The sequence below is a fragment of the Labeo rohita genome, chromosome 23 (genome assembly GCF_022985175.1).
Source record: "Labeo rohita strain BAU-BD-2019 chromosome 23, IGBB_LRoh.1.0, whole genome shotgun sequence".
Taxonomy (NCBI): Eukaryota; Metazoa; Chordata; class Actinopteri; order Cypriniformes; family Cyprinidae; genus Labeo; species Labeo rohita.
In genome coordinates this window covers 20,080,137-20,100,466 of record NC_066891.1, presented here as the reverse complement: position 1 = coordinate 20,100,466, position 20,330 = coordinate 20,080,137, and the positions used below count along the sequence as shown (strand labels likewise).

Here is a 20,330-nt window from a genome sequence, read left to right as displayed (position 1 = left end):
GAAGGCAAGAGCAGAGGGATAGTCAAAGTCCGTGCAAGAGGTCGGGGCCGGCAGCGAGCAAACACAATAATCCGGGGGAATAGCGAGGGTCGACAAAAGGCAGGCAGCAGAGGTTCACACACAACGTTAACAGTCCAGTTGATAACAGAAAGGCAGTCCGATAAGAAAACGCTCAGGATTGCAGGCATAACCGAACAAAACTTCGCAACGGACGTGCCGGCGCGGCACGCTAAAATGGCCGCCGGAGGGGAAGTGAACTGAGAGACCCGGAACCGGAAGTGGCGAGCCCCAGGCACGGGATTATGGGTAATGGAGTTAAAACTCCGGTGAAGGTTCCCGCTGGTGCGGGACAGGGGGAGCCACAGAGACCGCGCTCGTGACAGAGCCCCCCCCCTGCGAGCGTCTCCTGGCGCGAGGAGGCAACCGACGCCGGGGCCTTCCCCTTCCACGGGGGGCTGGCCGATCTGGGTGAGTAGAGTGGAACTCTGTGGTGAGGGAAGGATCCAGGATGTCCTCAGCGGGCACCCAGGACCGCTCCTCGGGGCCATAGTCCTCCCAGTCGACCAAGTATTGTAGGCGTCCGTTCCGGCGTCGGGAGTCCAGGATGGTATTGACTCGGTAGGCCTCCTCGCCATCGATGATCAGGGGGGCAGGTCTCTGTGCGACGGTCTCGTCTAGGATCTCCGCCCCTCCTGGGCGACCAGCGGGCTTTAACAGGGAGACATGGAAAGTGGGTGAGATACGGTATTCTGAAGGCAACTCTAATCTGAATGATACAGGAGTAATCTGACGAATTATCTTAAATGGACCCACGTACCTGGGGCTTAGTTTCTTGCAGGGCAGATGAAGGCGCAGATTCCGGGTCGAGAGCCAAACCCATTGTCCGGGCTCGTAGGGGGGATTGGGACGGCGGTGGCGATCGGCCTGGGTCTGGTTGCGGCGAACCGCCCTCTGAAGATGCACATGGGCCCGGTTCCAGGTTGCCTCGCTCTGCTGAAACCAGGAGTTGACCGCAGGTAGATCAGAAGGCTCCCCCGACCAAGGGAACAGCGGGGGTTGGAAGCCTAGAATGCACTGAAAGGGAGTCAGGTTAGTAGAGGGTTTAAGGATGGAGTTTTGGGCGTATTCAGCCCAGAGGAGGAACCGGCTCCAGTCCTTCTGATGTTCTTGACAATAGGAGCGCAGGAAGCGGGTCAACTCCTGGTTCAACCTTTCCACTTGTCCATTGGCCTCCGGGTGGTATCCTGACGTGAGGCTGATGTTTACGCCCAGAAGGTGGAAGAAGCTGGACCACAAACGTGAGGTAAACTGTGGGCCGCGGTCTGATACGATGTCCTCCGGGAGACCATAAAACCTGAATACAGAGCTACAGAGTGCTTCGGCTGTTTCCATGGCGGAGGGAAGCTTCGGGAGGGGGATGAAGCGACAGCCCTTGGAGAACCTGTCCACCACAGTCAGGATGGTAGTGTGGCCCTGGGACGGGGAAGGTCCGTGACAAAGTCCACCGCTATGTGCGACCAGGGGCGCTTGGGAATAGGTAGTGGCTGGAGTAGGCCGGCGGGCAGCTGTCGGGGAGTCTTGGAGGTGTTGCAGATGACACAGTTCTTTACATAGGCGGTGGTATCAGAGCGGAGAGTGGGCCACCAGAAACGGTTGCGGAGGAAGTGAATGGTGGCCTCAATCCCGGGGTGACCGGAGCTAGGGGTGGAGTGAACCTAGGAGAGGACTCGTGGGCGGAGGATCACTGGAACATAGGTGAGGTTCTGGGGACATTCAGTGGGAGGAGGGTCCTGTACCTGGGCCTCTGTGATCTCAGTCATAATATCCCAGGTGACGGGTGCAACGATAACTGAGGCAGGTAGGATGGTTTCTGGAGGATGGGAGGCGTGGTCGGGTTCGTGAATGCGTGAGAGGGCGTCGGCCTTCTGATTTTGAGAACCCGGGCGGTAGTTAATTTCGAAGCGAAACCGGGTGAAGAAGAGCGCCCATCTGGCCTGTCGGTGATTGAGGACCTTGGCAGTACGAAGATACTCCAGATTCTTGTGGTCGGTTAAGATGATGAAAGGATGCCGTGCTCCTTCTAACCAGTGCCGCCATTCTTCCAGGGCGAGCTTGATGGCGAGCAGCTCTCGATTGCCCACGTCATAATTCCTCTCGGCCGTACTGAGTTTATGGGAGAAGAAAGCGCACGGGAAAGTCTTGGGTGGCTGACCCTGACGTTGAGATAGGACGGCGCCTACTCCGGTGCTGGAGGCGTCGACCTCCACGAGGAAGGGTAGTTGTGGGTCAGGGTGCCGTAACACCGGGGCTGTAGTAAAGCGGCGACGGAGCTCGTGGTAGGCGTGGATGGCGTCGGGTGACCAGGTGAGGCGAGTGTCGCCCCTCTTAACCATGGACGTGAGTGGAGCGGCTACCGTGCTGAAACTGCGGATAAATCGGCGGTAGAAGTTGGAAAACCCCAAGAACCGCTGGAGTTCTTTGAGGGTCTTGGGACGGGGCCAGTCACGCACCGCCCTCACCTTAGCATCGTCCATGGCGACGCCCTCGGGGCTGATGACATAACCCAGGAAGGCAATGCTTTCTTGATGGAACTGGCACTTCTCCTCCTTGGCGAACAATTTGTGCTGGATGAGACGCTGGAGGACTGCCCTGACGTGTTGGACGTGTTCGGAGTAGGTGCTTGAGAAGATGAGGATATCGTCGATGTAGACGATAACCCAACGGTCCAGCATGTCCCGGAAAACATCGTTAACAAACGCCTGGAAATAGGACGGACTGTTGGCCAGGCCGAAGGGCATAACCCGGTACTCATAGTGTCCAGATGTGGTTGAGAAAGCTGTCTTCCACTCGTCCCCCTCACGTATACGTTTAGGTTGTAGGCTGAGCGGAGGTCCAGTTTGGTGTAAAACCTGGCCGAACGTAACTGTTCCAGGGCCGGAGGAACGAGCGGGAGAGGGTACCGGTACTTGATGGTTACTTCATTGAGTGCACGATAGTCTATGCAGGGTCGTAGACCTCCATCTTTCTTCTTGACGAAGAAGAATCCTGCAGAAGCGGGTGAGGTGGAGGGCTGGATGAACCCCTTAGCGAGCTCCTCCTTGATGTATTTCTCCATAGCCGCAGACTCTGGTTGAGAGAGTGGGAAGACGCGGCCACGTGGAGGTACGGCCCCTGGTACGAGTTCGATGGCGCAGTCTCCTGGTCTGTGGGGAGGTAACTCCGAGGCCCTGACCGTACTGAAGGCCTCGAGCAGGTCATGGTACTCCATGGGTATGGTGCTGTTGTGAAGAGGCGTGGCAGCACAGGGCGGTGCCTTAGGAGCAGGAGGAGTGCAGTTCTGCTGGCAGTGGGGTGACCAGTGAGTGATAATACCTCCAGCCCAGGAGATGGTTGGTTCGTGACGGTTCAGCCATGGGAAGCCCAGGATGATTGGTGACTGTGGTGAGGAGATGATGAAGAACCGGATGGTCTCTTGATGGTCGGGTTCAAGGCGGAGGGTGAGATCGTGAGTTGTGTGATCGATGCGGCCGGATCCTAGTGGTCTCCCGTCGAGGGCGGCCACTGACACAGGAGAAACACATGAGAGAGTGGGCAGTTGGTTAGATCTCACAAAATCCTTATCAATGAAGTTGCCGGCAGCACCAGAGTCAATTAGAGCGGTAGTCTTGATAGATCTGCCGTCAGAAATGAGTAAAACAGGAATCTCACAACGATTCAAACAAGGTCTGTTCTCACTCACCGAGGTGGGAGGTCGTGGAGGTCGGGTAGGACAGGAGGCCCGAATGTGTCCCGCTTGTCCGCAGTATAAGCAGAGATTGTTACGAATCCGCCGCTCCCTCTCCTCGACGGTGAGCTTGGTGGTCCCCAGCTGCATGGGTTCGGGGTTGGATGCGGTTGAAGGCTGAGTCTGAAACGGGGCGGTGAAGAGCCGGCTGGGTTTGCGTGAGCGCATCACGTTGTCGATCCGAATGGACAGATCAATGTACTGATTGAGGGTTAGGCCTTCGTCCCGGCAGGCCAGCTCCACCTGTAGATCCGAATTTAGTCCCCTGCGGTAATGGAGCTTGAGGGGACCATCGTTCCATCCACTTTGGGCCGCCAGTGTACGGAAGTCCAGAGCGTAGTCAGCGGCGGTGCGGCGGCCCTGCCGCAGTGTGACGATCTGCTCTCCAGCCTCGCTGCTCTCTGGACTTGGCTGAAACACCTCCTTAAAACTCTGGAGAAAAGTGGCGAAAGTGGGGTAGGTGGATTGACCCAGGTCCCAGACCGCGGTCGCCCACTCCAATGCCTTGCCGGTGAGGAGAGAACACACAAACGCAATCTTGCTCTCGTCCGTGGCGTACAGGTTCGGCTGCTGGTTGACAAACAGGGTGCATTGAAGTAGAAAACCCTTACATTTAGCAGCCGTGCCATCAAATTTCTCCGGGAAGGCGAGTCGGGGCTGGCGGTGACTGGCTGGGCTGCTGGGAGTTGAGCAGGTGGAGGAGATGCGACGGATGGGGCAGCAACCCGCATGCCCTGGATAGCCTGAACCAGCTGTTCGGTCAAGGCAGACAAACGATCCAGTTGTTGCTGGTGCTGGGTCAGCATCGTAGCTTGAGCTGACATTTCCGACGCGATCCGTGAAACTGTCGCTGGATCCGTAGGTGGCGAAGTTTTCTGTGACGCGGTTACGGATGAATCGGGAGACGTTGGATCCATTTGCAACAGTTTTATTAAATCCAGCAGAGTAAACAGGCGTAAATTATCAACGGCAGACAGTTGTGGTGAAGGCAAGAGCAGAGGGATACTCAAAGTCCGTGCAAGAGGTCGGGGCCGACAGCGAGCAAACACAATAATCCGGGGGAATAGCGAGGGTCGACAAAAGGCAGGCAGCAGAGGTTCACACACAACGTTAACAGTCCAGTTGATAACAGAAAGGCAGTCCGATAAGAAAACGCTCAGGATTGCAGGCATAACCGAACAAAACTTCGCAACGGACGTGCCGGCGCGGCACGCTAAAATGGCCGCCGGAGGGGAAGTGAACTGAGAGACCCGGAACCGGAAGTGGCGAGCCCCAGGCACGGGATTATGGGTAATGGAGTTAAAACTCCGGTGAAGGTTCCCGCTGGTGCGGGACAGGGGGAGCCACAGAGACCGCGCTCGTGACACTTAATATGTTGGTGGCTTGTATCATTTAAATGACAACTGATGCACTGAAGCTTAAACAATGGAACAAACTCTCCAACAATTAAAAAGGACAAAACCTGAGGACTGTTATAGTGCAGTGGTCTATTTCCTAAATGTAATGTGTGATAACATGCAAGGAATAGCTATTTTCGGGAAATTCCCTTGTGTTCTTGTTTTTGGTTAATCATTGGTATTATCCAGGGAGTTCTGTGTGTTGGGGTTATATAAACAATAACTCCTGTCTTTCATACAGCAGTAGCAGACAGAGTTTCTTGACTGATACAACCATCACGTTATGATGACCAAATTAATTTTTCTAGCTGGTAAGTGATTGTTGATCTTACAGAATGAATTTTAAGAGCTTTATGGCCTTGGAGTGTTATATATGTTAACATTTCTTTTTATCTTGTTTCAGGCTTTTCCCTGGCATTGTGTCACTTTGGTAATTTTTTCTTTTAATTTGTTGTTTCATTTCTAAATACTGTTTTCAAAAATCACTATATTCTACTACTACTACTGGTACTACTATATATATAATAATTTTCTTACATAGGGTCATTGAAATAATAAATATAATAATTAATGCTTTTAATAATATTTCTAATATTTATTATAAATAATCATTGTATTTTATGTTACTATATTTATTTGTATTCATTTATTTCAGGATGGACCTTCCAACTCGCATGCTATTTTACAAACTGGTCTCAGTACAGACCTGATGGTGGCAAGTACCTGCCAGGCAATATTGATCCACATCTGTGCACTCATTTAATTTATGCGTTTTCTGTCATTAATAATGTGAATGAGTTGACCACTTATGAATGGAATGATGAAACTCTGTATGAATCTTTCAACGGACTAAAGGAAAAGTATGTGCTGTCTGATGTTTTGTTTGTGCATCCATTTGTTAATAAAATAGAATGCATTATGTAGTTTTGAATAGCGATAATTTGTCACATTTGCAGCAAATAATGATAATGAAATATTTGACTTGACAGAAATCCTGACTTGAAAACTCTCTTGGCTGTCGGAGGATGGAATTTTGGCACAGCTCAGTAAGAATCCTGCTCAAAACGCTTAATTTTGAAGGATGTGTGTTAAGAAGTACTAATTTCTTATTTCATAACTTATTCATCTTCATGGAACTTCTCGTCAGGTTTACTACCATGGTGTCCACATCAGAAAACAGGTAGATGTTTATTCAGTCCTCCATTAGATTTCTGAGGAAATATGGCTTTGATGGTCTGGATCTGGACTGGGAGTATCCGGGTTCCCGTGGTAGTCCACCAGAAGACAAGCATAGGTTCACTCTGCTCTGTAAGGTACTGCAGTATTTACAGATTTTTTACTGAATTGTTTTAAAAATCTAATAATAAAAAAACAGACCTTAAAGGGGTCATCGGATGCCCATTTTCCACAAGTTGATATGATTCTTTAGGGTCTTAATGAAAAGTCTATAATATCCTTTGGTTAAAAATTCTCAATGGTAGTGTAAAACAACACCCTTTTTACCTTGTCAAAATGAGCACTGCAAAAATCATCTTATTTGGATTGTTCCTTTAAATGCAAATGAGCTCTCTGTGGAGTGACGAGCCTGTTTATTCTAGCCACGTTTAGCCGCTAAACTTGCTAACTAGCACGTTATTAGGAAAGGCGATCGCAAAGATAAAAAACCTTTAAAAAAAACCCCTTATATTCCCTTCTGCCGTAAGTGAAGTTGGATCACGAAAGATTTGCGCAAACATAGACAGATTTATGTAAATCGGGAGGTCAGATCTGATATGACCCCTTTAATCCTGTGCAAACGTGTGATTGTAACAGGAGCTCTTGGAAGCTTACGAGGCAGAAAGTGTTGCCACTGGACGCCCCAGACTCATGCTTACTGCTGCAGTGGCTGCTGGGAAAGGAACCATTGATGCTGGTTATGAAATTGCAGAAATTGCCAAGTATGTCTTCTGAAGAGTTTTTGTTCACTTGTGAATCAAATGAATATGTAGTCTGGTCACGACCCACACAATCAGCCTCATTATTTGCTTGAGTCTGAACTGATGACTACAAACTTGTGTTTACCTCCTTTCTGGTAATTCAGGTATTTGGACTTCATTAATGTGATGACCTATGACTTCCATGGCTCATGGGAAAGTGTCACCGGGCACAACAGTCCTCTGTACCGTGGCTCTGGAGACACAGGAGATCTCATCTACTTCAATACTGTAAGAAGACCGTATTTCCTACTGTACTCTTAACTTCTGAAAAACATCATGCATATCATATGACTGTGAATCATTCTGTGAGTCACTGCACATAACAAGAAGCTGGAAACATGCAACAGGAAATAAGTGATTGTTCATGACAATGCAGGATTTTGCAATGAGATACTGGAGAGATCAGGGCGCTCCTGTGGAGAAGTTGAGGATGGGGTTTGCAACATACGGAAGAACATTTCGCCTGTCATCTGCAGCCAGTGGAGTTGGAGCTCCAGCTAGTGGTCCTGGACCAGCTGGTACATACACCAGAGAGGCCGGATTCTGGTCGTATTATGAGGTCTTACCGCAACCTAAACACATGCATTTACATTATAGTGTTATTCATTGTGCAAAATAAAATCAGAAAAGTTACAGACCGATATTCTCCCATTAGGTCTGTACTTTCCTTCAAGGAACCACAGTGCAATGGATTGATGATCAGAAAGTTCCTTATGCAACCAAGGGACAGGACTGGGTGGGATTTGACAACAAGGAAAGCTTTCAGACTAAAGTAAATATGTCATATAGGTTTAAAAATATGTAAAATGTAATGCAGTTCTTATGCTCGAAATAACTAGATCTGGTCTGTTTCAGGTGAACTATCTGAAGGAGAACAAGTTTGGAGGAGCTTTTGTCTGGGCTCTGGATCTTGATGACTTTACAGGACAGTTCTGTGGGCAGGACAAATACCCTCTCATTGGACATCTCCGTACACTTCTTAATAATGGTACATTTAAATCTTAATAAAAGATTTTTGCCACAAAAGACATGCTTTGTTAAAGCATAATTATGACGTGAACAGTCTATAAAACTACTTTAGTATTATTAGATAAGAATTTGAAATGAGACAAAATCAAAATTGAGATTCACAATTATGATCTCATCATTTCAACTGATCTCATTATTATTACTTTGTATGTCATTATTTTGACATTTTATATCAGAATGATGATTTTTATGCTGTAATTATGATTTACCAAAACATGATTCTTATGTGACAGAATGCTTCTATACATATCTGATAAATCATAATTAATAATGTGAATTGTCAATTCTGCATCACCCTGTCACAGTTTATTTTGTGATAATGACTGACTGATTGTACATTATCTATTATCTTATTGCACAGCTACTCTCCTTAAATTAATACATGTACAGTTGAGGTCAAAAGATTACATACACCTTGCAGAATCTGCAAAATGTTAATTATTTTAATAAAATAAGAAGGATCATACAAAATGCATGTTCTTTTTTATTTAGTACCGACCTAAATAAGGTATTCCACATAAAAGACATTTAGTCCACAAGAGAAAGAGTTTTTTTGTGATAGTTGTTCTCGAGTCCCTTGTTTGGCCTGAACAGTTAAACAGCCCGCTGTTCATTAGAAAAAATGCTTCAGGTCCCACATGCAACTATTACCGAAGTTTCTAACACTCACTGATGCTCCAGAAGGAAACCAGAGCTGGGGGGGTGAAAATTTTTGCATCTTTTTGAATTTGAAGATCAGGGTAAATGTAACTGATTTTGTCTTCTGGGAAATATGTAAGTAGCTTCTGTAGCCTCTGAAGGGCAGTACTAAATAAAAAAATATGATATTTAGGCAAAATAAGAAAAATGTGTTTTTCATTCTGTTCAAAAGTTTTCACCTCTGGCTCTTAATGTATTGTTTTTCCTTCTAAAACATCAGTGAGCATTTGAACCTTCTGTAATAGTTGCATATGAGTCCCTCAGTTGTCCTCAGTGTGAAAAGAACAGGCAAACAAATAAAATAACAACACAGTATTAAGAATCAAGTGTATGTGACCTTTTGAACAGGGTCATTTTTATAAATTCAACTATTATTTTCTCTTGTGGACTATATGTAAACATCTTTTAAGTGAAATATCTTATTGAGGTCAGTACTAAATAATAAATAAAAAATAACATGCATTTTGTATGATCCCATTTATTTATTATTTATTTTGCAGATTGGTGTATGTAAACTTTTGACCTCAATTGTATATGAAATATTGATTTGACTTGAAATTGGTTCATAATGGTTAATTACCTGTACATAATCTTAAAGCTGCTTCTAAAATAATTTGCTGCTAACAATTTTCTCCTCCAGATGTCCCTACAAATACAACATCTGTCTCTCCAAATACAGCACTTGCCCTTCCAAATACACATGAGCCTGGTAGGACCACAACTAAAGCATCTACTGCTGTATTTCATGCCACAAGACCACGTGTTGTGCTGACAGTTCCCTCAGAGTTCTGTATTGCCAAAACGGACGGGGTATATGCAAACCCAGATGACCCAACGACCTTCATTCAATGTTCTAATACCAGGGTCTTTGTACAGAGTTGCCCTGCAAATACCGTCTTCAATCCCAACTGCTTGTGCTGTGACTGGCCTAAGAATTAACCTCATGTTGTCAATGTTCCACTCCTGATAAAGAATTTTACATTTTACCTTTAAGTTTTCTGCTAATGTTTTTCAATTTAACAGACAGCTAATGATATAATACTACTTTCATAAAAATAAAATGCAACATTTTGTTGTGTCTTGAAAAGGAAGCACAGTTTACTTGATAAGCACTAATTTTCCATTGTTTTACCTTTAAAGTGGGACAGCATTGGTAAAAATGCCAATAATACCCATTTGGTCTAAATTATTCACATTTTTTTCCACATAGCTTGTTCTTTTCCTGTGTCCATTCTTTGGACTTTGAAAAAGCTCTTTTGAAGTGTAATTTGTTTTAGTAATGCTTTAGGTTGTGTTTACTTTTGGCTGTACTAATCATTACTTATGGCTAATGGAATGACAAAAATCATTACTTAGAGGTCAGGGTGATAAGGTTTGAAATACATATAGTATGAATGTAATATGACATTATTTATTGTATTGTAAGTCACTTTGGATAAAAGCATTTTCCAAATACATGACTGGACACACATGACCTGCTGTCAAAACCTGGACATCTCGGTTGATGTACTTGTTGTGATGGCTTTTGTGTTCCACCAATTAAGGGAAGTCATACAGTTTTGGGACAACATGAGGGTGAAGAAGTGATGACACATTTTTATTTTTGGGAGAAATACTCCTCTAGAGTAAAGAAGGTGTGAAGATCAAAAGTTAATAGCTATCAGAACTAAAGCATAGACTGAATGAGTCAGTTAGTAATGTAATCCATTACATACTCATGGTCTCATGGTCTTACTCATCTAATTTGGAAGAAGAGAAAGAAAATATATTCCATTCATTGTTTTAACAACATGACGTCAAGTTTTTCCAGGGGGTTTGTGAATTTAATGAAAAGTGAATAATTAATTTAATCATAAAAATGTCAGAATTAAAATTAATCATTTTAAAACAACAATCAAAATAAAACACTAACTCAAAAAGATGAAGTATTTGATTTGTTCACCATGTGAACATCAACCAGCATCAAAGAATTGTGAATATGCAAATGTTTTATCATCTGACAAAAAAAGGGAATCCCTGCATTACATGTAAATAATAAATATGCATTTTAATGTGTTTGAAAGATAAAAGCCTTTACCTTTTGTCACATTACAACCTGGAAAATAAAATAAATTAAGTCTAATTTATTTAATTTTTTAATAATCTTTTTAGCCTGCTATACATATTATAACCCTCATCATTAAAGTAAAACTATCATTTAAAAACATTCTGAAGGATTATTGTTTGGTAAAGTGATCAGGTCCGTATAGTATACCATTATAAGATTACTTAGGTTCAAGCAATCAACTTCCAGATTAAACACCAGGCTAATTGCCCCACCTGACATCAACAGTAGTGGTGTTGATTACTTTAGAATAAAACGAGCTGTTTCTTGAAGATTCCACTGTTAGTAGTGCATGGTACGGCAAAGAATTCACCGTGGGAATTCTTGGGAAAGTGCTCTCAAAAGAAAAAAAAAAAGCCTTTAGCTATCCCTTTGGAGTGTGACTAAGTGAAATAAAACCCACAAAAAATTACGAAAATTCGAAAAAAAATCTGAGATGTACTTATACCCTGTGTAAACAAAGTCAGTAAGTTTGAGTCCAATGCGATAACGTTAACTAGTATTTTCGGAAAAAAAAAAAAAATTCCGGGTCAGTTTGACCCGAACACAACCAGAGGGTTAAAGGAGTCATCAGAACTTTTCCACGAGTTGATATGATTCTTTAGGGTCTTAATGAAAAGTCTCTAATATACTTTGGTTAAAAATTCTCAATGGTTGTGTAAAACAACACCCTTTTTACCTTGCCAAAATCAGCTCTGCAAAAATCATCTCATTCTGGTCGAGGCTGCTTTAAATGCAAATGAGCTGTGCTTGCCCTCTCTTCTCTCTGTGGATTGACGAGCCTGTTTACTTTAGCCGCGTTTAGCCGTTAAACTTGCTAAGTAGCACATTATTAGGAAAGACGATCGCAAAGATTCATAAAAAAACCCTTAAACTCACTTCTGCTGTAAGTTAAGCTGGATCACGAATGATTTGTGCGAACATAGACGGATATATGTAGATCAGGAGGTGCATTCCCTTCACAAACAAACGTAATCTACTGCATCTTCAGTAGTTCAGACCTCGGGAGTAAATGACGACCACTACGTTTATTATTACATCCAGCAACACAACGCCTCAATTGCTCAATTGGAGATATTCTTATCTAACTTACATCCCTGCTTCCGCATCGAAACAAAGAGGTCGGACTGTTACAGCTGATCTGAGGTAAGACGCTCATGTCAATCAACTATCCTGGGAGTGGCCTCTGTACACCGACAGGCATCTGAGAACGGCTCGATCTGAAAAAGGGATATTATTTTTACAGATTAATTAAAAACCACTCCATGGATTTTTATCATTATAGGGTAGATTTGTACATACACTGCCAACACACATAAATGTTCAAACAACATGTAAAAGTGAGCTTAACATCTAATGACCCCTTTAAATCAAATCGAAAATGTGTGGGTGGATTTAAAGAGAGCAGTTCATTGCGACTCACCATAGAATTTGATTGAACTCGAGCAATTCTGCACGGAAGAATGGGCAAATATTCCCCAATCAAGGTGTGCAAAGCTACTACAGACATATCTAAAAAGACTGATGGCTGTAATTAAAGCAAAAGGTGGCTTTATGAAATATTAAATCAAGGGACTGATTCCTATTCTAGTTTTTTTGTTTTGTTTTTTGTTAATTTGCAGAATTTTTTTTTCATTGTTTTGATGTTGTAAGACCAAAATTGTAAATAAAGCTGGAAAAGTTATTTGGAATGGGGTTTTATTTCAGTGTGATGTTGTTCCAGAGAAGCGTATAAAGGGCAGGTTTTAGTAAAGCTCTGCTGAACTTCTGGCTCAACAGTGGAAATGCAGCGTGATTTTGGGCTCTTTGCTACAGGTCCTTCCATCGGCACTATTACTGGTGCTATTAGCCCTGTCTAGCCTGTTGAAAGCACTGGCTCGCACTGGCCCGACAATGGAACAAACACTCCTACAATTACAAAGCACAATTACAAAAGACTGCTATTTTGTAAATATGATAACATGCATGGCAGATGACAGGACTATTTTGGGAAATTCAGTCATTGTGTGCTTGTTTAAAAGAATGCAGGAGTGACTTCTGTGTGTTATGATAACTTATGTCTTTCATACAGCAATAGCAGACAGAGTGTTTTTTTGACTGATACGACCATCACATTATGATGACCAAATTTATTTTTCTAGCTGGTAAGTGATTGTTGATCTTACAGAATGAATTTTTAAGAGCTTGATGGCCTTGGAGTGTTTTATATATTAATATTCTCGTTTTTAATCTTCTTTCAGGCTTTTCCCTGGCATTGTGTCATTTTGGTATTTTTGTTTTTTAATTTGTTGTTCAGTTCCTAATAATTATAATAATAATTTATCCATTCTGCAAAACACTTTTCCTGTGTAGGGTCATGTTAATAATTGATATATAATAATAATTGCTTTTATTATTATGCAATGACAATGTTTATTATAATTAATAACTGTATATATTATATTTATTTCAGGATGGGCCTCCCAACTCGCATGCTATTTCACAAGCTGGTCTCAGTACAGACCTGACGGTGGCAAGTACCTACCAGACAATGTGGATCCACATCTGTGCACACATTTAATTTACGCTTTTTCTATTATTAATCAGGCGAATGAATTGACCACTCAAACACAGAATGATGAATCTCTATATAAATCTTTCAATGGACTAAAGAAAAAGTATGTGCTATCTGATGTTTTCTTTGTCAATGCACTTGGTAATAAAATAGAATACATTATGTAGTTTTAGAAATAGTGATAATTTGTCATTACAGTGAATAATGATGCAAATATTTGACTTGACAGAAATCCTGACTTGAAAACTCTCTTGTCTGTCGGAGGATGGGACTTCGGCACAGCTCAGTAAGAATCCTGCTCAAAACACTGAATGTGGAAGGATGCTAAAATAACTTAATGACATCTTCATGAAACTTCTCATCATATCTTCAGGTTTACTACTATGGTGTCCACATCAGAAAACAGGCAGACGTTTATTCAGTCCTCGATCAGATTTCTGAGGAAACATGGCTTTGATGGTCTGGATCTGGACTGGGAGTATCCGGGTTCCCGTGGAAGTCCTCCAGAAGACAAGCAAAGGTTTACTCTGCTCTGTAAGGTACTGCAGTATTTACAGTTTATTTGCATAATTGTTTTTAAAATCTAATTAATGCTGTTTATATTCTGAGATGATTACACAGTTGAATGTTTAAGTAAATCAGAGAAAGAATGAGCGTGGATGTACACAAGTCCACTGGTGAAAATACATTTATTTGCACTTTGCTAAAACTTCAGTGGAAGAAGAACATGTGACTGTTGTTACTAAGAGTCACATGATGAAATTTTGTCTCTTGATAAGTGACCTAAAAGTAATGCAAAATTGTAAATATTTTTCAAATCTTATTTTCGGGTTTATATTAGATTTTTAATCCCAGATTTTCTGAATGGACATTGCTTTTTTTTGTAATATTTCCTATCTATAATAGAGATTATATATATTGAGTGATACAGTGCCTTGCAAAAGTATTCATACCCCTTCATTTTTTCCATGTTTTGTTATGCTGCTGCCTTATGTTAAACTGCTTTAAATTACAATTAATTACATTTTCAACATCAATCTAGACACCATACACCATAATGGCAAAGCAAAAACAAGTTTTTATAATCTTTGCAAATTTATTACAAATAAAAAACTGTAATTTTCCATTGCATAAGTATTCATACCCTTATCTGGGACAGTCAAAATTTAACTCAGGAGCATTCATATCGCTTGTGGATGTTACCACACTTCACGTGGAGTTAACCTGTGGCCAAACCGAGCAATTGATGGAGAAGGGCTATGGTTAGAGTTTGTTTATTGTTCATTGTTTATTGGGATCCCCATTAGCTTCCACAAAGTGGTTGCTAGTCTTCATTGAGTCCACAACTCAATCCAAAAAATTAAAAAAAATTAAAAAACAGCAAAAAACAGCAAAAAAAAACTATACATTTCAGCAGTAGCAGCATCTAAAATACATATACTACATATTTATAAACATATCTTCACATTTTCTTTGAAATACATATGTACAGTTACTTTTTTGTATATTTACAGGAATCATATTCCAAGCAACAGAGCCTCAATAAAGTACAGTCTTTTTCATCAAATTTGTTTGTGGACTCGGTTAAAAATAGTCCCACATAAACACATAAAAGTTTTTCAAAAAAAAAACAAGGAGTATGATACTTGGTTACCTTGTGAAAATATACCAACAATCGTAAATGTAATTTAACCTTCACTGGCAACCATGATAACTTTTTATGCATGTCACTAACATTGGCCCAAAATGGATAATGAAGCACTAGCCTGGCAGCTCTGTTCTGAACCATCTGAAGTTTTTTAAGGTGTTTCTCAAATGCATTTGGTCATACCATAGGGCACTACTGATGTGATAAAACTAATGACTAAAGATGGGATAAATGCAGAACATTTCCTAGTCACTGCTATACCTTTTCCCATAGTTCTTACTATATATTCTATATGTTTGGACCAGGACAACATATTGTCAAGTATCACACCCAACAACTTAACATGTGTTACTTGTTCTACTGGCACCCCATTAATAAATAAATTCAAATCATCAGCCCTATACTATTTTTATAACTAAAAACAATACATTTAGTTTTTTCTATATTTGAAATCTATTTTATCAAAATAGAGAACAATAATGGAGCTAAACAACTACCTTGTGGAACACCACAATATGTATTTCTAGCCTCCAAGAAAGATCCATTATAAAATACTCTCTGTTTTCTATTAGAAAGATAACTCTTAATCCAATCAAGAGCGGTAAGTGAAAACCCATAACATTTTAGTTTAGCAATAAGAATATCATGGTCAATAACATTACACACAAACTGTAAATCATTACTGTTCATGCTAGATCGTAAATTATTCACTTTATTAATGAAAAAAGTGTTCAAATAATTAGCTATATCTAAGGGTTTAATAATAAACTGTCCCTCATTTTCCACACACCCTTGAAAATTATTTGACTTTCTACACATTATTTCATTTAATGTTTTCCACGTTTTCTTACTATCACCAGCTGCACATCTTATTTTGTTCTTATAATATTCCCTCTTTTTAATAACATTTAATTTTGTAACCCTGTTTCTTAACTTATGATACAATTCTTTGTTAGTCATTTCCTGATTTCTGTGCAGCCTCTTTTGCCTTGTCTCTTTGCAGCATTAAAGACCTCAGATCATCATCTAGCCAACACTGTAAAAAACAAAAAACACAATTTGTTGAGTCAGCTTAAAATAATTTGTTACCCAGCTGCCTTAAAATTTTAAGTCGAATCAACTCAAATATCTATGTTGTCACTTTTTTTCAATTTTTTTTTTGACTTGACTGAACTTAAAATTTTAAGGCAGCCAGGTAACAAATTATTTTAAGTTGACTCAACAAATTGTTTTTTACGGTGAGGGTGCATTTTTAGCTTTTACTGATCTTTTTCTAAATGGAGTATATTTATTAATTATCTTGTTTATCCATAAAGGTTTTAAGAGCTACGTTCACATCTTTTTCTTGACATACTTCAGTCTATTGCACACTCTGCACTTCATTAATGAACAAATCTTGGTTAAATCTTTTAGACCTAGATAATACAATCCTTGTTCCTGATTTGGAAAATGTTGTCTTTTTGGCTATTGCAATCAAATTATGATCACTACAGCCAACTGTGACAGATACTGCCTTGGAACACAATTCCTGAGTGTTGGTAAATATGAGGTCAATGCAACTAGAAGTACTGACATTGTTAACCTTTGTGCTAATTCTTGTTGGTTGAGTAATCATCTGTGTAAGATTACAAACATCAGCCTTTGATTTTAACTTTTTTGTTAATGAGCAATTTTTTGAAAGCCAGTCTATATTGAAAGCACAAAGTAAAAATATGTCCTTCTTTTCTTCTGTTACCCTATCCATATTTTCACATATCCTGTCCAAATACTGCACATTAACACTAGGAGGCCGATAACAACAACCAACTAAAATTGGTTGTAACGTTGATAAACGTTGATAAAAGAGATGATGTAAAATTGTCCTGCCATCATCACAAAACAGTAAACAATGAGTAAATTGTAAAAATAATAGTTACAAAATCATTCTACAATTGCACTAAGCCTATGTTCAGATAGTTCCAGATCTGGGCAAGATGACCACTTTGTCATATTTCAGGGTGGCTCTTTCACCTCTGTCACATGCAGCTCTTAAGTTAGGCAGTAGTTCCTTTCTTCTCAACTGAAGAGCCTCAGAAAAGTCTTCATTAATAAAAATATTTGTACCCTTTAGCTTCTTGGCTGAAGACATGATGGTCTGTTTATCTTTAAAAGTTTAACAACAATTTTTCTGGGCTTACCCCCATTTGATACTGTCCAATCCTCTGAGCTCATTCAATTTCCATTTCTAAGTCATATAGTCTCAATTTACTTGAGAGAATTTTACTTTTACCTCTGATTTCATCTAGTTTTCGTCTTTTTCGTCAGTGATCCCAATCCACAATAATATTTGTCCTCCTCATCTGATTTTCAACATAATCCAATTTGACAAGGAATCCATCCAGTTCCTGATTTGATTTGATGATATCCTTTTCAAACCGCCTTATCTTTACCTCAGCATCCTTGTATCCAGCCATCAGTCCATCTACTTTAATTTGTGTGAATTCCAGACTGGCCTTCACATCTTGAATATCTCTGATCACTCCATCCAGTCTTTTGTTTGTTCCATCTACTATCAGCTGGACGAAACTCTTGAAGATGTTCTGTTGTTGATGAAGCATCTCTCTGTAAAACTCTTTCTGCTGTATAAGACCTTAATCAGCTGCAAACGTGTGATTGTAACAGGAGCTCTTTGAAGCTTACCAGACAGAGAGTGTTGCCACTGGACGCCCCAGACTCATGCTCACTGCTGCAGTGGCTGGGAAAAGAACCGCTGATGCTGGTTATGAAATTGCAGAAATTGCTAAGTATATCCTTTTAAGAGATTTTGTTCACTTTGAATCATTAAATGTGATTATGTTTTGGACAGAATATCTTAAAATAGCTATCAAATGAATGTTCAATGATTTTATTTTCTTGAATGTTTTAAATCTGAACATATGATTTTGAATTTGTGTTTATCTTCTATCTGGTAATGCAGGTATTTGGACTTCATTGATGTGATGACCTATAACTACCATGGCTCATGGGAAAGTGTCACCGGGCACAACAGTCCTCTGTACCGTGGCTCTGGAGACACAGGAGTCAAGATCTACTCCAATACTGTAAGAAGGCCTTATATCCTACTGTATTCTTATCTTCTCAGATATAACATCATGTATATCATGCTTTGTGAATGATACTGTGAGTCATTGCAAATAACAAGAAGCTACAAACATGTAACAGGAAATAAGTGATTGGTCATAACAATACAGGATTCTGCAATGAGATACTGGAGAGATCAGGGCGCTCCTGTGGAGAAGTTGAGGATGGGGTTTGCAACATACGGAAGAACATTTCACCTGTCATCTGCAGCCAGTGGAGTTGGATCTTCAGCTAGTGGTCCTGGACCAGCTGGAAAATACACCAGAGACGCCGGATTCTGGTCGTATTATGAGGTCTTACCGCAACCTAAACACATGCACTTACATAGTATGTTATTTCGTTGTACAAAATGAAATCAGAAAAGTTACAGACTGATATTCTCCCATCAGGTCTGTACTTTCCTTCAAGGAACCACAGTGCAATGGATTGATGATCAGAAAGTTCCCTACGCAACCAAGGGACAGGACTGGGTGGGATTTGACAACAAGGAAAGCTTTCAGACTAAGGTAAATATGTCATAAAGATTTGTAAAATACATAAAATGTAATTCTGCTCTCATGCTCTAAATAACTAGATCTGGTCTGTTTCAGGTGAACTATCTGAAGGAGAACAAGTTTGGAGGAGCTTTTGTCTGGGCTCTGGATCTTGATGACTTTACAGGACAGTTCTGTGGGCAGGACAAATACCCTCTCATTGGACATCTCCGTACACTTCTTAATAATGGTACAACTCATGTCTAAATGGAACCCATTTTTGCCACAAAAACTAATTCTTTGCTAAAACATAATTATGAAAACATAATTATTTAGATAAGGAGATACTAAGTCATAAATATGAGATAAGTCGAAATTATGAGATACTACGTTCATCATCATTAGGAGATTAAAAAAAAATATGAATTTTTTTATAAAACTTTTAATGTTATAATTATGAATTAGTATCTCATAATTTTCGACTTCTGATATCATAGCTGACTTAATATGCTATCAATTTGTCTTATAAGTATCTCATCATTTTGACCTTTAATCCCATAATATTTTTTCTTAAGTGGCCAAAATGGGCTTTCATACATATCCGATAAATCATTATAATTAATGGTGTGATTGTCTTTTTAAGTACAAAGATTATCTAAAAAATAGACTATCTACAGTGAGTTTGCATCATAATGACTGATACAACATCACACTTATTGCAAGGCCATTCTCATTACATAAATGCGTGTATGTGAAATATTGATTTGAGTTGAAATTCATTCATAATTGTCCATATCCTGTACATGAACCTAAAGCTTCTGCTGAAACAATACAAATAAATAAACAAATACATGTTTTTAGTACACATTATTCTTTCTTGTTTTTTAAAAAATGTTGCCGTTACTTAATCTAATTAGTTGTTTGCCGTATTCAAACAAAATATTGAATGCAATGATTATGTTAACCAAAGATAGTTTATTGTAAAATGTCATTATTTCTGTAATGCAAAGATGAATTTGCAGCACCATTACCACAAAAATATTGGGGATATTGGGAATAATCTGAAATGTTTCCTGAGCAGCAAATCAGCATATTAGAATGATTTCTGAAGGATCATGTGACAGCCCTATGACACAAATTGTGCAGCCCTGTCTTGACACAAGTTAACTAAAAACAAGCTAACTACATTGAATCTCTGTGAGGGGAAATGGAAGTTTTAAGGTGTTTAGAATAGGTTAAGATAGTAGCATTTCTACTTTCAGTTAGTTACTCCCCAACGCTGCAGTCTAATAAACAGAAATTATCTGTATAGACGTGCTGCCCATGGTTTGTTTCGTAGTATTGTTTTCACACTGTACTTAGACATAATTAAAATGTTTATTCTAAATGTTTATTCTCAGTCTTATTTTACATTTTACAATGTGATTTTATGGTTACACTGATGCTTGTGCATAATGTGGCATTTAAACTGATAAGAAAACTACAAAAATGACAAAAATACAAAAACTGACAGCGGGTACAGCTGAGTTTCCAAAGTGATGGTAGA

The 20,330-nt window shown here is 40.3% G+C and overlaps 1 protein-coding gene and 1 pseudogene across 1 annotated transcript; both read left to right on the top strand.

Annotated features, from left to right (window-relative positions):
* Positions 1 to 5,404: 5,404 nt before the first annotated feature.
* On the top strand, positions 5,405 to 9,871 carry LOC127154622 (acidic mammalian chitinase-like; annotated as a pseudogene).
* A 155-nt stretch (positions 9,872 to 10,026) lies between these two features.
* LOC127154624 (acidic mammalian chitinase-like) lies at positions 10,027 to 20,128 on the top strand. Its single transcript, XM_051096280.1, has 10 exons — positions 10,027 to 13,133; positions 13,230 to 13,256; positions 13,442 to 13,646; positions 13,773 to 13,829; positions 13,917 to 14,082; positions 17,853 to 17,974; positions 18,148 to 18,271; positions 18,422 to 18,604; positions 18,701 to 18,817; positions 18,902 to 20,128. Exons 1-10 carry the CDS (start codon positions 13,106 to 13,108, stop codon positions 19,049 to 19,051), a joined length of 1,179 nt encoding a protein of 392 aa, XP_050952237.1. The 5' UTR covers positions 10,027 to 13,105; the 3' UTR covers positions 19,052 to 20,128.
* The last annotated feature ends 202 nt before the right edge of the window (positions 20,129 to 20,330 follow it).